The sequence below is a fragment of the Babylonia areolata genome, chromosome 14, assembly GCF_041734735.1.
Source record: "Babylonia areolata isolate BAREFJ2019XMU chromosome 14, ASM4173473v1, whole genome shotgun sequence".
NCBI lineage: Eukaryota > Metazoa > Mollusca > Gastropoda > Neogastropoda > Buccinidae > Babylonia > Babylonia areolata.
Genome location: NC_134889.1, coordinates 27,497,876 through 27,515,155, shown reverse-complemented (window position 1 = coordinate 27,515,155; position 17,280 = coordinate 27,497,876). Strand labels below are relative to the sequence as shown.

The window sequence follows — 17,280 nt, the reverse complement described above, 5'->3', positions numbered from 1 at the left end:
CACTGGTGCAGTGAATTCATACCCACTAGGGGTTCAGCACTGGTGCAGTGAATTCATACCCACCTGGGAGTTCAGCACTGGTGCAGTGAATTCATACCCACCGGGAGTTCAGCACTGGTGCAGTGAATTCATACCCACTGGGAGTTCAGCACTGGTGCAGTGAATTCATACCCACTGGGAGTTCAGCACTGGTGCAGTGAATTCATACCCTCTAGGGGTTCAGCACTGGTGCAGTGAATTCATACCCACTGGGGGTTCAGCACTGGTGCAGTGAATTCATACCCACTGGGGGTTCAGCACTGGTGCAGTGAATTCATACCCACTAGGGGTTCAGCACTGGTGCAGTGAATTCATACCCACTGGGGGTTCAGCACTGGTGCAGTGAATCCATACCCACTGGGGGTTCAGCACTGGTGCAGTGAATTCATACCCACTGGGAGTTCAGTACTGGTGCAGTGAATTCATACCCACCAGGGGTTCAGTACTGGTGCAGTGAATTCATACCCACCAGGGGTTCAGCACTGGTGCAGTGAATTCATACCCACTGGGGGTTCAGCACTGGTGCAGTGAATCCATACCCACTAGGGGTTCAGCACTGGTGCAGTGAATTCATACCCACTAGGTGTTCAGCACTGGTGCAGTGAATTCATACCCACCGGGGGTTCAGCACTGGTGCAGTGAATTCATACCCACTGGGGGTTCAGTACTGGTGCAGTGAATTCATACCCACTAGGTGTTCAGCACTGGTGCAGTGAATTCATACCCACCGGGAGTTCAGGAGTTCAGCACTGGTGCAGTGAATTCATACCCACTGGGAGTTCAGCACTGGTGCAGTGAATTCATACCCACTGGGGGTTCAGCACTGGTGCAGTGAATTCATACCCTCTAGGGGTTCAGCACTGGTGCAGTGAATTCATACCCACTGGGGGTTCAGCACTGGTGCAGTGAATTCATACCCACTGGGGGTTCAGCACAGGGAAGATGGGCCTAAACCTTCCCACCGCAAACTCGCATCACCCTCACACAAAAATGAACAATTTTTTTTAAAAAGCAAGAAGAAAACTAAACCTACAACAGTTCAATTTCTTCCAAGTGATCCCAAAAGAACTCCAGCACACACTACACTGTATATCTAAATGCCGTAGACTAAAACGCCTACTCCTCCCATCGACTTGTGCTTCACAGTATTTATTGCATACTTCCAGACCAGCCCCCCCCCCCTTGCATCCGTTAAAAATATCCTGTCTCTGTTCACAGCTGGCATGCAGAACGGAGAATTTACATTCAAATATCCCTGACTGTTGAGAGGACATCACACTGCAGGCTGCATGCCCAAACAAAGAAATTTCAAACATCCCTGCAAGTTAAGACCACAACATCTCTAAATTCCACACAGAAAAATGAACACTGTCAATCCCATCTTGTATATATATATATACATAAACATGATCTGCTAGACACCAGCTGGCATGCAGTTAGGACAAACAGATTCTGGACTGCAAAGCCGACACCATCTGCAGGTCATAAAACTGTAATGCAACACACCAGCTGCTAAAAAAAACAACACTAAAATCCTGAAGGACAACCATGCGGTGCAAACGTGTGGACAGTCTCTGACAGACTGGGAAAGATGCTGCCATCTGCACACCCCCGCCCAAAAATTGCCAACGCAAACACCCCTTCACACTACATGAACTTTCACTTGTGTCTCAACACTCCAACCCCCATCCCCCTCCCCCCACCCCCCCACCACCACCCTGTCAATCAATATATCACCCTTACTCTTGTCAGACGGCTTGTACAGTCATGTCAGGGTCGACTGTTGCAAATGACAAACATGGTATCTTCGCCATTTATATGAGCACTGAGATGGCTGCCCAAATATTTCAGGATTAGGAAACCCATGGCAGTCCCTCTGTGTAGGCAGTTTCTATACATTCTGAATGATTGAAGATTTGAACAAGCATCTCCCTTCACTGTAGACACAGGCAGATGAACGAGCAACATTGTGTAAAAGCAACAATGCCACTTGTAATGGATGAATCGTCCCCACCTCCCTCCACCCCTCAACGTTCAAACTGATTGTCAAGGTGAGAGAATATGTCACATACACTGTACAATGCACTCTTCCAGAAAGGCACTCTTTTCAAAAGGACTATATAAAATATTTCTTCTTTTTTGTCCTGACTGGCAAGATAGCTAACTCCGGAAGTTTGTGTCAATGCATCCTTTGTTCAAAGAACCGACCTTTCTTTACCAAGCTATGCAGTCTTGAAAAAAAATTTCTTCCACCCTGAACGTGGACGAACGAACGAAGGACCAAGGCCATCATCCCCCCACCCCCAAAACCCCACACACCCCATCCGACACCCACCCTCTTTAAATACAATCCCCATCTCCAAACCCCCATCCAAACCTTCTCCAACCCTCCACCTCACCACCCACCCACCCACCCACCCATCTCACTAAACCACCCACAGTCAACCCCTCCCCCACCCACTACCCACCCTATTCCTTCTCCTCTTCCTCCTCCTGCTACTCCTAGCCTGCTCCTCCACACTCACACCCCAAAAAGTCTTCCATCATCGTCTTCCTTTTTATTCGTCTAGCACGGTGGTCCTGACCAGCACTTCTGTGACGGAGTAGGGGTCGCAGTTGGACGAGGGTCGCCGGTCCTCAAGGTAGCCCTTCCCGTCCTCCGCCACCTGGCGGGGGATGCGGATGCTGGAGCCGCGGTTGGCAACGCCGGCCGAGAAGTCGTGGATGGAGGAGGTCTCGTGGTGGCCCGTCAGGCGCCGTTCGTTGTCCTTGCCCTCGCGGGGGTCGTAGGCCTTGATGTGACGCACGTGGTGCTTCGACAGCTTCTCTATGGCTCTCTCAATCTCCCTGGTGATCAGAGGAGAAAAAAATTATGCAGTTTAGTATTTTCGTTATTTTTAAGGGGGGGTGGGGGTGGGGGGGGTGCGGGGGAGGGGCATTGCTGAATTTCTAGTTAATCATTCGGTAATCTATCAGGGGGAGTTAACTAGCTGCATGCACTTTCCGTTTTCTCCCCTTCAGCTGGGTAGCAGTTTGCACAGGACAGGGAATCAGACCCCTGCCGGAGTCTGCACCAGTGGGCCTCAGTATAGTATGTGTGATTAAATAGCAATTTAGTGTTTTTGTTATTTTGGGGGTGCACTGCTTAATTTCTCGTTAATCGTTTGGTGTCATATACTGTACCATGTCAAACTGATGCAAACTAGTCTAGTTAATCGTTTTCTGCTGCCTATTGTCCTAAAAAAAAACCCAAAAAAAAACAATTTGCATTGGTAATGTGTTTACAGCAACCCCTTTATGAGGGGCCACGTCCTTTACTGGATATAAAAAAAAAAAAAAAAAAAAAAAAAAAAAAAAAATGTTGATTCATCTGCAGCTGAAATGACAACAGGTGCATTGTCAAAGCCAACTTTATCCTCAAAATCAATTTCATACTGTAATACCAGTCCAGCCAACTACACTGTACTGTCATCAAATGTGCCAAACTAAATTTACAAGAAACTGCAACCACGCTGAACGCAAAACTCCATCACAGTGGAAAACAACAACAACAACAACAAAAACACTGATGGGAAGTTGAGGCTCAGGTCAGCCTGTGTGTATTTTCAAAAAAATCAGTTCATTCCAAAGAAATAATATTCTGGGTTCCTGCAGATGTGACCAAACAGAATTCATTACCTGGACTTGAATATTTTCCATTCCAATTTCAAAGCCAACCTAAAATTCTTTTTTTAAAGTCTGCTACACTGCTGACAAAAGAAAATGGTGGATATCCCAATATCAGTGTTCAATGTGTCACACACACACACACACACACACACACACCCCATCCCACACACAAAAACCCCATAAAACACCCCATGGCCACACACACACACAGACACACACACACAGACCTCCACTCGCATCCGTCCTCCCTCACCACCTCTATAAACCCACCTCCCCTCCTCAACCTCCCTCCCCCCCTGCCCCCCTCCCCCCACCACCACAAAATACAAACACTCACTTGACACCGCCGTCCTCCCTCATGGCCAGCGTGCTGTAGTTGCAGTGGGCGCCGGCGCCGTTCCAGTCACCCTCCATGGGCTTGGGGTCAAGGGTCACGACGATGCCAAAGTCCTCAGCCACGCGGTGAAGGATGTAGCGCGCCACCCACAGCTGGTCGCCCATCTCGATCCCCTCACAGGGCCCCACTTGGAACTCCCACTGGTTGTGGAAGAGAGGGAAAAACATGTCAAGTTTATATTATAATCTTCCAATTGTTGACGAAGAGGGGGGGGGGGGGGGAATGTCAAGTTTATAATCTTTGATTGCTGAGGAAAAGAAGAGAGGGCCCCACTTGGAACTCCCACTGGTTGTGGAAGAGAGGAGGGAGGGGGGAACATGTCAAGTTTATAATCTTCCAATTGTTGAGGAAGAGAAGAGAGGAGGGGGGGGGGGGAAACATGTCAAGTTTATAATCTTCCAATTGTTGAGGAAGCGAGGGAAAAAAACATGTCAAGTTTATAATCTTCCAATTGTTGAGGAAGCGAGGGAAAAAAACATGTCAAGTTTATAATCTTCCAATTGTTGAGGAAGCGAGGGAAAAAAACATGTGAAGTCTATAATCTTCCAATTGTTGAGGAATCGAGGGAAAAAAACATGTGAAGTCTATAATCTTCCAATTGTTGAGGAATCGAGGGAAAAAAACATGTGAAGTCTATAATCTTCCAATTGTTGAGGAATCGAGGGAAAAAAACATGTGAAGTCTATAATCTTCCATTGTTGAGGAAGAGGGGGAAAAACGTCAAGTTTATAATCTTCCAACTGTTGTTGAAGAGAGGGGGAAAAACATGTCAAGTTTATAATCTTCCAATTGTTGTTGAAGAGAAGAGAGGGGGGGAGGGGAACCATGTCAAGTTTATAATCTTTGAAAGAGAACTCACCTGGGCAGGCATGACTTCAGCGTTGCAGCCAGAGATGTTGATGCCGGAGTACAGACAGGCACGGTAGTGGGCCTCCACCACATCACGGCCATACACCTTGCTGGCCCCCACCCCACAGTAGTAAGGACCTGGCCAACACACACACACACACTTGTCATCAGCCATAATTTTCCTTTCTTAGCTCATTCTAACCCCAGATACAAGTTAAGTCGCACCACGATTACTTTCACCTCTCCAGACCCTCAACCCCCCCCCCCCCCCCCCCCCCCCCCGCAACCTTCGCCCCCCACAACCCTCCTCCCTCACCCCCCGACAACCCTCCCCCCAACCCCCCACAACCCTCCTCCCTCAACCCCCCCACAACCCCCCCCACAACCCCCCCCCCAAGCCCCTCACCCGACAGCACTCACTGCCTCCTCTGCTGTTGTAATTGTTATAGTTGGATGCAACTGACTAATAGGAAATTTTCTATCTAAAATTACGTTTAAACAACTAACATACCGTGACCCAACTAGTGCAGACTCTGGCAGGGGTCTGACATTCCTGTCCTGTGCAAACTACTATCCGCCTATGCGGAGAAAACGAGAGTACTATGGCCAATAACCTCCCGGAGGTAGGTTCTAGACTCCAATGTTCAAATCTGGCACCCAGGAGCCATGGCCTGGTGCAAAGCATCTGCTCAGGACCCCGACGAATCTGAGCTAATCAGGACTGAGTCCAACACTCGTTGGAATATTCTTGCCCCTCCACTAGACCTCGAGTGGCGGTCTGGGCGCTTATCTGGATGAGATGATAAACTGAGGTCCCGTGTGTAGCATGCACTTCGCACACAGAAGCATGGAAGGATAGATGTATAGTTACAAGAACACAAAAAAAACCAAAAAAAACCACGGTAAAGTATGTGTAGTCAAAACAAATTTTTTACCAAAACAAGGACCAGGCACCTGACCTAAATCAATTCTTAATCCACAACAAAACTCACCCTGGGGTCCAGGAAAGCCGTTCTTGGGCCAGCCAAACGGATGACCATCGTAGTCCAGCAGAGTGTACTCCTGTTCGATGCCGAACCAGGGCTTGAAGTCCTTGGCTCTCTGCATCACCTCTTTGCACGTCAGGCGGCGGTTGGTTTCTGAAGTTCACACACATCACTTACTGTACTTTACCTGCTCATCCGCACACTTGTGATGGTAATCAAACATGGACACTTTTTGATTATCTGTGACGTTAACCTAACAAAAACAAGCTGAAACAGTAAAGAAAGAATCTTTCTAATCAAACATGGATACTTTTCGGTTATCTGTGACGTTACCCTAACAAAACACAAGCTGAAACAGTAAAGAAAGAATTTTTCTAATCAAACATGGATACTTTTCCGTTATCTGTGACGTTAACCTAACAAAAGGCAAACTGAAACAGTAAAGAAAGACTTTCTCTTTCAATGCTGGTAAATCATGGGAAGTTCACCTTCTGTGCTAGGGTAAGAGCACACACACAAAATTTCCACTGTAATGTGCACAACTGTATGGGTCAGTTTTCTTTTTTAAAAACAATAAAATAAAACAATACAGACTAGTAATGACAAAAACAAAAACAAACAAAAAAACCAGCCCATAAAGTGATAAACAATCACCCAGCAAAATGTATATCCCTATTGTTAAGAAACTCATCAGAAAACCCAATGTATCAACTCAGAAACAGATTTAACAAAACATAAAATAAAATAAGATAAAGAATTAAAAAATAAATAAATAAATAAATAAAAAAAAAAAAAAAGATAGGTTGCAAAAGCCCCAGTCTCACCAGCAGGCTTCTTGTTGTACTTGAAGACCTCGCAGAGAACCAGCTTGTTCTTGCCACCCCGGAAAGGATCCCTGAAGAGGGCCACTGGGACCAGGTACATGTCCGAGTTCGAACCCTCGGCCTGGTACGTGCTGGAGCCGTCAAAGTTCCACTCTGGACAGTCTGCAACACCAACGACAACACTGACGATGCTATCATTCCGATTCTTCAGTGTACACGTGTGTGTTTGTGTACATGTGTATAGGAATGCATATGTGTGTATGTGCATGCGCATGTGTGAATGCATGTACACATTCGTGGGCTCATGTACTGACACAGTGCTTGTGTATGTCCAATATCTGTGTGCATCTGTGAGCACGTGCAAGCATATGTCTTCTGTGAAATAAATTTTGTTGAAATACAATCATTTTCCCAAGTGTGGTAATTATTAATAATCCAACATAAAAAGTATCAGCATAAAGCAGCAAATTGAGATTTAGAAATAAATTCTGATGAATAGATAATAAAAATCTTTTTTTTTTTTTTAAAGAAAAAAAAAGCATATGTGCAAGATGTAAGAGCGTAATATATACTTTTTTTTTTTTTTTTTAATTCATGCAAATCCTAACATTTTCATTCAAACAAAATTACGTCTTTCATCTATCCTGGCATTTCGATCAATCAGTCTTGCCACTATTAAGCAAAAAAACAAAAACCAAAAAAAACCAAAAAAACAACTGACTATATGCTGCGACAGTATGAGCGCACTCGCATGACAGACGTGTCGCCTTCATATAAACAAGAAAACACAATCAGAACAGTACAAATCAATGCATTATCTTTCTTTCATCTTGCATGCGCACACACGCATGCACCTTACAAAACACATCTACACCCATACATCTCCATCCCCCCCACACCCACCTCCCCACCCACACACACACACACACACCGCTACCTGACAAGACAGTTTCATCAAACACCCACACACACCTCCCCACCCACCCACACCCACACACACACCTCCCCACCCACCCACACACACACACACACACCGCTACCTGACAAGACAGTTTCATCAAACACCCACACACACCTCCCCACCCACCCACACCCACACACACACCTCCCCACCCACCCACACACACACACACACACACACACACACACACACACACCGCTACCTGACAAGACAGTTTCATCAAACACCCACACACACCTCCCCACCCACCCACACCCACACACACACCTCCCCACCCACCCACACACACACACACACACACACACACACACACACACACCGCTACCTGACAAGACAGTTTCATCAAACACCCACACACACCAGCGTGGTACACACCTTCAGGCTTCTGAGGCTCCTGGGGGAGTGTGCGGCACTTGCTGCGGATTCCCTCCCCTGTGCCGTCAATCCAGATGTACTCGGCCATCACGCCCCCTGGCTGATCCAGCTGGAGATACTTCTCCAACAGCTGTTTGCTGCCGGGCTGTACCGTCTGAGCCATGGTCACTACTAGTCCTGGAGATTCTTAAACTGGAGACACACACAGACACACACATGCATGTTCTCATTCAATTTTTTGTTTGTTTTGTTTTGTTGTAAACTGTTGAAAATTGAAAGCATAATTATGTATGATGAACAATCGAAGCCTTTTGACTCTCTACAGACTATGAACTCTTTCTTTCTCCCTTTGACATCCTAGACATCAAGTACTTTCTTTCTTTCTTCCTTTGACAACCTAGACAACTAGTACAACTACAAGAAAATGGATGAAAAGAAATTGAGAGGGGAGAGAGAGAGACACACAGAGACAGACACAGAGACAGAGACAAAGAGACAGAGGAGCTTCTTATGCTGTCATGCGCGCACACGCACACACACACACTACTCACACATACACACTGATGTACAGTGGGAGTAAGGAAAACACATACACACACACACACACACACACACACACACACACACACACACACGCACGCACACACACACACACACACACACACACACACTAAACGACCTATCAGATGAACTTTAAACCTGAAGCAGCTGAACCAACATGCAATGACTTGAAGATTTTTTTCCACTCCAAAGGTCAACAGGTTTACATGTTGTATAGTCTTGTCCCTCCCCACCCTCCCCTTGCCCCCACCTCCCAAAACCTTCCATCACTGCCTCCCCCCCCCCACACCCCAGCCCCCCACCCCGGCCCCCCACCCCCTTCCCTGCAGGCCACTTCAGTCCTGTCCTCAAGTTAAAACTGTTCACAGATGTTACAGTTGGTAACCTTGTTGACCTCTAGACTGTCCTCCACGGGTTTAAACTAAACATGGTCAATGTAAGCTGTGACCGCACGCTAGGTTTTCCTTCTTTTAGATTTTTTTTTTTTTTTAATCAGTTTTTTTTTTTTTAAATAAATTTTTTAAAAAAAAGGATGACTGAAAAACATGCCCCTGACTTAAACAGTAGGCGTATTCTGTATACATATCCATAAACTAGAGAGAGAGAGAGCAAGAGAGAGAAGAAGAGAATGTTAATGATATTTTTGTATTTGTATTTCTTTTTTATTTTATCACAACAAATTTCTAAATTTCTCTGTGTTAAATTCAGGCTGCTCTCCCCAGGAAGAGTGAATTGCTACACTAAAAACCAACTGACAGCATGGCACAATGTGGTAGCCCTTTCATTCTCACTGCCAGCACAGCAAGGTTTTTTCTTCCTTGTTCTTTCTTCTTTTTTTCCCCCCTTCTTTCTGGGAACAATAGATATGCAAGCAAGTGAGGGGTGAACGCTAACAAGATAGTTTACGGTACATGTATTCGTCACATCAGTCGACGTGGAGCACAGAGATCAATCAAAGAAAGCTGAGGCGGATGTTTTTTGAAGGGGGGTGAGGAGAAGGAGGGAAGGGTGTGTGTGTGTGGGGGGGGGGGGGGGAGGGCAGGGAGGGAGAGAGTAGTGACGAAGAGCTCTGTGTGAGACCTTCCCCAACACAAAAATCTCGCCCACGTTTGCTCACGTTTCACGAATACGTGAGGAAGAAAATTAAAAAGTAAAAAAAAAAAAGACATGTGGGGGTGATGGGTGTGGGGGGTGGGGGTGGGGGGGATAGAGATTGTGTGAGAGAGAGAGGTAGATTGTGGTGTGTGTGTGGAGGGGGGACGGGTGGCAGAAGAGGAAAGAAAAAAAAGGGGAGTGGAGCTTAAGCTGGGGGCATGAACTTGTAAATTATAGATCCGTCTCTATTTACAGCAAAGTACATGGTTTTGTACTGGGTGTTGGGGGTGTGAGAGGCGGGGAGGAGGGGGGGGAGGAGGGGGGTGGGGTGGGGGTGAGAGGTGGGTCAAAACAGGGTGGGGCATGTTTTTTTGGCAAATCCCGATAGTACCTTACACTGAAGTTATTTTAATAGATTATTTGCAATTTAAATTTTCTTTCGAATTTTTTTTTTTCCCCTTGTTAATGTCTTATTTAATTTATGAAGCATCACGAGCCTCTCTATGAGGGAACAACACTACTGATGAACACTTCATTTTTATGATTATCTGTTGTGAACTCTCGAGTGTTTTGCCCGTACAACACCCACAGACCTAAAAATAGGGCTGTTTTACATCAGGTACCTAGCACTCCCCCTCCCCACCTTCCACACACATCACCCCTCCCTCCACCATGATACATAAATAAGGAGTTCCCATTAGTTCAAGTCTTTGTTGCGAGTTGTTAATGGTGACAACAGTCTCAGTGGGAGTGGGCACGCAGGCACACACGTGTGTGAGCGTGTGTGTGTGTGTGTGTGTGTGTTATGTGCTTGTTCATAAAGTGTGTTTTTTTTCGTTCTTTAGTTTAACGCCTTTTCACTGTAAGTGATATTAAACGAGGGAAGGAAAAAAAATCAAACGAGGGAAGGAAAACAATCGAGTGGGAAGGGGGGGGGGGGGGGGGGGGGCGAGGGGGAGGGGGGGATTACTGCGTACGCATAGAGTAAGTGAAAGAGTGTGTGTGTGTGTGTGTGTGTGCGTGTGTGTGTGAAAATTATTGATTTAAGTGTGTGTGAGTGTGTGTGTGTGTGTGTGTGTATGTGTGTGTGTGTGTGTGTGTGTGTGTGTGTGTGTGTGTGGGTGAGTGTGAGTGTTATAGTGTGCGTGTGTGACTGTGTGTGTGGCATATATGCACGAGCATGTTGGAAGAGTAGAGAAATGTTGTATGAGAAATGTTGAATTGGGAGTTGAATACGGTGGTTGAAAACAGGGCAGTGTTTTGGATGCATCACTGAGGTGCATCTGTATCAATTTTCTATTTTTACTGGCAAAGAATAGCTGCGTTTTGTCGTCTTCTGTTGATGTTTTTTTTCCTGTTGTTTGTTAGTTTTGATTTTTGTTTTACTTGGAACATGTTTCCACACGGTAAAGATTCACAAGAATTCTATAATTAATCAGTATTGAGGTGCAATATGATGATTTTTCTTTCTTAATATCTTCTTTGCGCTATCTTCACAAACAGTACCATTCATAATTACCCCCCATTACACCCCCCTGCCACCCACCCCCCGCCCCCTTCCCAATGCCATCTACCACCATCTTTAACGCCGATTCTGGGATGATGTGGCTTGAGGGTAAGTGAACCGGATATGAACTCCAGATTTGATCACAATCGATCCGCTCACTTGGAGAGAATCTCTCTCTCTCTCTCTCACACACACACACACACGCACACTTTCTCCGCAGTTTGCTCTTCGGGCGATGTCAACAACTTGTTGCGAGCGAGCGTCCGACCGACACCGCACAAGCCACACAAAGGCAGGCGTTGCTCTGCATGGTCTGGCAAGGTCAAGGCCGTCCACCTTTGGACCTGCCATCAGCTGTCGAAACCGTGCGCAGAAATTTAGCTGGGATTCACGCAGTCCCGGTTACCTCCCCCCCCCCCCCCCCCCCCCTCCTCTTCGCGCTCTCTCTCTCTCTCTCTCTCTCTGTGAACCCCTAGCCTTGTTTTCAGATCGTGATCTCTCTCTCTCTCTCTGTGACCCGAGTTTGATTTTGACCAATCGGTTTTAAAAAGACACATATTTTGCTATACAATCAATATGTGAATCAGTTGTGCCCTTTGTTCCTTTCCAGAGGATGAAGTTCAATTAGTTTCCCAAAAAATGTCCCGAAGCGTCCTGGTATGAATCCTATCCACACCCCCACCCCCCCACCCCGGGCCAAAATGACATAAATTGCTATCATTACCCCCTGATCGAATAAACCCATCTTGAATCTCCCTTTATCTCTCACACCATTTCCCTCCCTCCCTCCCTCTCTCTCTCTGTCTGTCTCTGCCTCATCTCACCGGCTCCCTCTCTATCTATATATCTCTCTCCCCCTTCACACCACCACCACCTTCTTTGTAAACCGTTACTGACTGGGTGTATGTAGATCGATCAAAGTTTTAATACTGAAATAATCCGACTGTTGGGAGGCCGTTGAGAACATCACCCAACCCTTATGAATGTCAGTGTAAGTGACTCTCAGTCACCTTGTCTTCTCAGCGCCTATCGATATAAGATCAAACGAGACCCACTCGTGTCCAGACTGACGACGGCGATACCCACATTATTTTTCTCAGTTCAGTGTTCTTCAGGTACCATTCAATTTCGTCAGTGTCGAAGACGGAAAAAGTTGTAAACTGGTTAATAACACTGTAATATATACTCGACATTTCTTCACCTGTCGAATGGCGTAAAGGGCCAATCAAAGAGTGGAGGGGGAGAAGTGTTGAACACGTTTTACATTGTTACTAACCTCTTTTACCGTCTTCTAACAGACAAAAATCAACGTCGTCAATATTCTGTGTGTCTACTTTCTTTCCGACGTCAGCCACCGGCGAGAAATTAACACAGCATTGCATCAGCATGCACAGTACAGCATGTGGGGCAAACTGCTGGTGGCTTTGTTTCGATTCATTGCGTCAGCCGTCAGATCGGATACAGAACTCGCACCACGGTTCCGTCCTCGTGGGTTATTTAGTCACTGGTTAGTCAGTGACTTTTTAAGTCAAAGGAGCTGAATCGTGACCGATCTGTTGTGCGCGGGCTGATTAAAAATAAAACCAGACTCTCCGCCCGTTGATTTACCGTTAGAGGTGAGCAGTGTTCACCACCACCCCCCCCCCCCCCCCCTCCCAACCAGTTCCCTGTTTGTTCGAAAACAAAAATAGATCAGTTCAGTTACTCAAAGAGGTGTCACTGTGTTCGGACAAATCCATATATATAACTACACGACATCTACTTAGCAGCTGCCTGACCGGTAGCGTAACCCAACGCGCTTAGTCAGGCCTTGAAGGAAAAAAAAAAAAAACACACAAAAAAAAAGACCAATGCGGCGTTGAACATTTGGTTCTAACGGCGTTGTGCTGTCGCGAGGTACAGTGGATGCTCTCAACCAGTTACATGCACGGACTTGCATAAGACCGTGGATACAGGACACAACATAAAAAGATTCTGTTTACTTTTAATCTCTGACAGAGAAGTTTGTCTTGTGCCGGGGACTCGGCAATATATGTTATTATCCACTATTTTTCCCCAAAGACGGGGGGGATGCGTTCTGTGCATCCCCCAGTGCCTTTTCCACTCACCATCGTGAGCACTCTTGTCATGAACCAAGGTAGACAGCAGCGAAAGTTCTAACTGACCATGGGCCACAGAAATCAATGTGCCCTGATTTCCCGATGTTCGAACAAACCATGCTGTTCGCTGACTGATAACTTTTTTCCTGGACTCAAACAACTTTACCTCAAAGTCTTAAGTTCTATGAAAGTCAGAAGAGGACACAGAGTCAAAGCTTCGGAAAATCAAACAACTGGTCACTTACCTTGTTGAAGCTGACAGAATTCGGTTTGCGTCCACCGCGATGAATGTTCCGAGTCAGAATGTGTGAGTTTAAGTCCGTGCGGCGACAGCAGCTCGGCACGGATCACGTGAAGGATGCCTGCGACTTCGCTCATTGGTCAGATCGAGGAAACCCGTTCGACGACAACTGCTTGCTGATTGGCTTAAAAAGTACGGGTTTCTCCCCTGACCTTTGGGCGTTACGTGAATGGAACAGAACAGAAAAGCTGTGCCAGCAGTCAGTCACTCGGCGTGAACGTGGACAGCAAATGGGCTGATTGTTACCAGTCACGTGTGCCTTTCCTTTTCTTCCCTCTAGCGAAAGAAATAAAAAGCAGAGGCTGTGGCCAGGAATTTTCGAAAGCTCCAATGGCTTCCTTCACGACACGGCTGAGTGGACAGAGGGTTTGCTGTGTGTGCTGTCCCGAGGTACAGATAGGTTTTGCAAAATGGAAAGCTACAGAGAGGTTCTGTAGTGTGTGTGTGTGTGTGTGTGCGTGTGTGTGTGAGGAGGGAAGGAAATTTCGTCAGTTCGCTGGACAGAGAGGCTGGCAAAGACAGATCGTTCTCTCTCTCTCTCTCTCTCTCTCTCTCTCACCCCGTCATCAGTCCCCCTCCTACCACACACCCCCACTTCCCCTCTTAACACCCCTCCACCCCCCAATGCCCTTTACCCCCCAACCCGTCCCCCCCTAACCCCCCCCCCCTCCCCGCCCCTCCCGGGCACCCCCCTCCCTCCCCGTCACCCTCTCCCCCTCCACACACACACACACACACAAACACAGGCGCATACAGAAGCAAGAGAGCAAACCTCAGTGAATATCCACCCAGTTGCAAAGCGCTGAGAACTGGACCCGCAGTCACCATGACAACCACGACTTGTACTGATTTAACCCTGTGGCCACCACTGCAACAGACATTCATCAAAACGGAAGTACGTGCTTTAACGAGTGGGTGTTACGAATGAACAAGAAAAAAAGGACTCGGTATTTTTGGCAGGGGATTATCCATGACGTAGAAAGACCACGTGCTCAAATCCTGGCATTTCAGTCCTGTTTATCCCACTGAGATGTATCTAATTTTAGACCAGTGTGTTTATCCTCCTTGTGACGTCACTGGGTGTCAAAGGTCTTTCAACTTTTTTTTTTTTAATTGCCACCAGCTTTGTGGACTCTGTGAAAGCAGATACACATGGCGTGTTTGCGGAAATAATGGGGTGTGCGTGACTGACTTTGTGCTCAAGAGTTTTCGGGTGGCTGATAGGTATAAATAGATATCCGGTTCTAAGAAAGCGTAGGCCCAAGAAAGTTGAGACGTCTTTCGTTGACGACAGTAGATCTTGTTGTTGTATTGTTTGGGGGTGGGGGAGGTGGGGGTACTGCTGCGTGCCAGTACGTGTGGGGGTTCGTGTGTATCTGTCAGTCACTCAGCTCCGGGTCTGATGCAACTTAATACGCACACTTGTTTGCTACCTGACAGGTCTTTTCAAATTTACCTGGTAGTGGGGTGTGAAAGAAGATCTTTTTTCTTCTTCCTCTTCCTGGTTTTTTTTTTTTTTCTGCGTTCATTGTCGAACTCAGTCAGTCGATCCCTCCGGCATTCACTCGTGCCTATGTAGGATTGGCCGGTCTTTTATTTGTGTAAATTTGTATTTCTTTTTATCACAACAGATTTCTCTGTAGTAAATTCGGGCTGCTGTCCCCACTGGCAGGGAGAATGCGTTGCTACACTACAGCGCCACCTTTTTTTCTTCTTTTTAAAATTTATTTATTTATTTATTTATTTATTTATTTTTTAAAATGTTTCCTGAGTGCAGTTTTATTTGTTTTTCCTATCGAAGTGGATTTTTTTTTTTTTTTTTTTTTTTTACAGAATTTTGCCAGGAACAACCCTTTTGTTGCCGTGGGTTCTTTTACGTGCGCTAAGTGCATACTGCACACGGGACCTCGGTTTATAGTCTCATCCCAATGACTAGCGTCCAGACCACCACTCAAGGTCTAGTGGAGGGGGAGAAAATATCGGCGGCTGAGCCGCGATTCGAACCAGCGCGCTCAGATTCTCTCTCTTCCTATGCGGACGCGTTACCTACTACTGCATACACACACACAACAGGCAGCGAATTTGCGCGCGCGCGCACGCACCCACCCACCCACCCACTGACCCACCTACCCCCCCCCCCCCACCCACACACACACACACTCCCCCACACCCCTCCCCCCTCCCACACACACACACATACACATGCCACATATACATCAACTGAAGCAACAAGAGGACCACACTGAAAGTGTCACACACACACACACACACACACACACACACGGCACACACATACACACACACACACACGCACACACACACACACACACACACACACACACACACACACACACACACACACACACACACACACACACACACACATCAGTCACACTCAATCACACTCAGTCACACTGAGATAGACAAAGTATTGTTATTGTTGTTATACTCTCTCTCTCTCTCTCTCTCTCTCTCTCTCTCTCTCTCTCTCTCTCTCTCCCTCTCACACGCGCGCGGCGCGCACGCACGCACACACTGACGTACACACACACACACACACACACACACACACACACACACACACACACACACACACGTGCCACACATATAAATCAGTTGAAGCCACAAGAGGACCACCTGTCGTATCTTTTGACGATGATGGCGGAATCAAGTGCTATCAGACCTGACCGACTGACGGGGCAGATAAAGGTTGAAAGGACACTGCGGGCAGTGATATAAGAATACATACAGAACGCTACTTTGCGGTCACAGTCGGAGACACCCCCCCTAGTGGCAGACTGGTTTAGTAAGTTTCGTTTCTGACCCCCGAAAACGGAGTATGGCTGCCTGCATGGCAACCGGGGGGGGGGGGGGGGTTAAAAACGGTCATACACGCAAAAAGCCCACTCATGTACGTAGTACATACGAGTCGGAACTTGGGAGCTGCAGCTGACGAACGAAGCAGTCGAAGAAGAAGAAGAAGAAGATGATGATGATGATGATGACGATGATGATGATGATGATGATGATGACCCAGTGGTCACCAGTGAAGAAGAAGGAGAAGAAATTGATGACCCAGTGTTCACCAGTGAAGAAGAAGAAGAAGAAAATGATGACCCAGTGTTCACCAGTGAAGAAGAAGGAGAAGAAAATGATGACCCAGTGTTCACCAGTGAAGAAGAAGAAGAAGAAGAAGAAGAAGAAATTGATGACCCAGTGTTCACCAGTGAAGAAGAAGGAGAAGAAAATGATGACCCAGTGTTCACCAGTGAAGAAGAAGAAGAAGAAGAAGAAGAAGAAGAAGAAGAAGAAGAAGAAGAAGAAGAAGAAGAAGAAGAAGAAATTGATGACCCAGTGGTCACCAGTGAAGAAGAAGGAGAAGAAAATGATGACCCAGTGTTCACCAGTGAAGAAGAATAAGAAGAAGAAATTGATGACCCAGTGTTCACCAGTGAAGAAGAAGGAGAAGAAAATGATGACCCAGTGTTCACCAGTGAAGAAGAAGAAGAAAATGATGACCCAGTGTTCACCAGTGAAGAAGAAGAAGAGAAGAAGAAATGATGACCCAGTGTTCACCAGTGAAGAAGAAGAAGAAGAAATTGATGACCCAGTGTTCA

General features: G+C 46.6%; 1 protein-coding gene across 1 annotated transcript; it reads right to left on the bottom strand.

Moving 5' to 3' along the window:
* Positions 1 to 2,492: 2,492 nt before the first annotated feature.
* LOC143289964 (glutamine synthetase-like) lies at positions 2,493 to 13,764 on the bottom strand. Its single transcript, XM_076599241.1, has 7 exons — positions 13,608 to 13,764; positions 8,101 to 8,292; positions 6,765 to 6,926; positions 5,947 to 6,093; positions 4,965 to 5,092; positions 4,046 to 4,245; positions 2,493 to 2,886 (listed from the first exon to the last, which is right to left on the bottom strand). Exons 2-7 carry the CDS (start codon positions 8,261 to 8,263, stop codon positions 2,598 to 2,600), a joined length of 1,089 nt encoding a protein of 362 aa, XP_076455356.1. The 5' UTR covers positions 8,264 to 8,292; positions 13,608 to 13,764; the 3' UTR covers positions 2,493 to 2,597.
* Positions 13,765 to 17,280: the final 3,516 nt, after the last annotated feature.

Excerpts from the sequence above, each read along its gene's own strand:
- LOC143289964 (XM_076599241.1), bottom strand. The coding sequence starts at position 8,263 with ATGGCTCAGACGGTACAGCCCGGCAGCAAACAGCTGTTGGAGAAGTAT. Across the intron at positions 5,093-5,946 it reads CGGCTTTCCTGGACCCCAGG|GTCCTTACTACTGTGGGGTG; the intron begins GTGAGTTTTGTT and ends TGTGTTGGCCAG. Across the intron at positions 4,246-4,964 it reads CTGAAGTCATGCCTGCCCAG|TGGGAGTTCCAAGTGGGGCC; the intron begins GTGAGTTCTCTT and ends TTCCACAACCAG.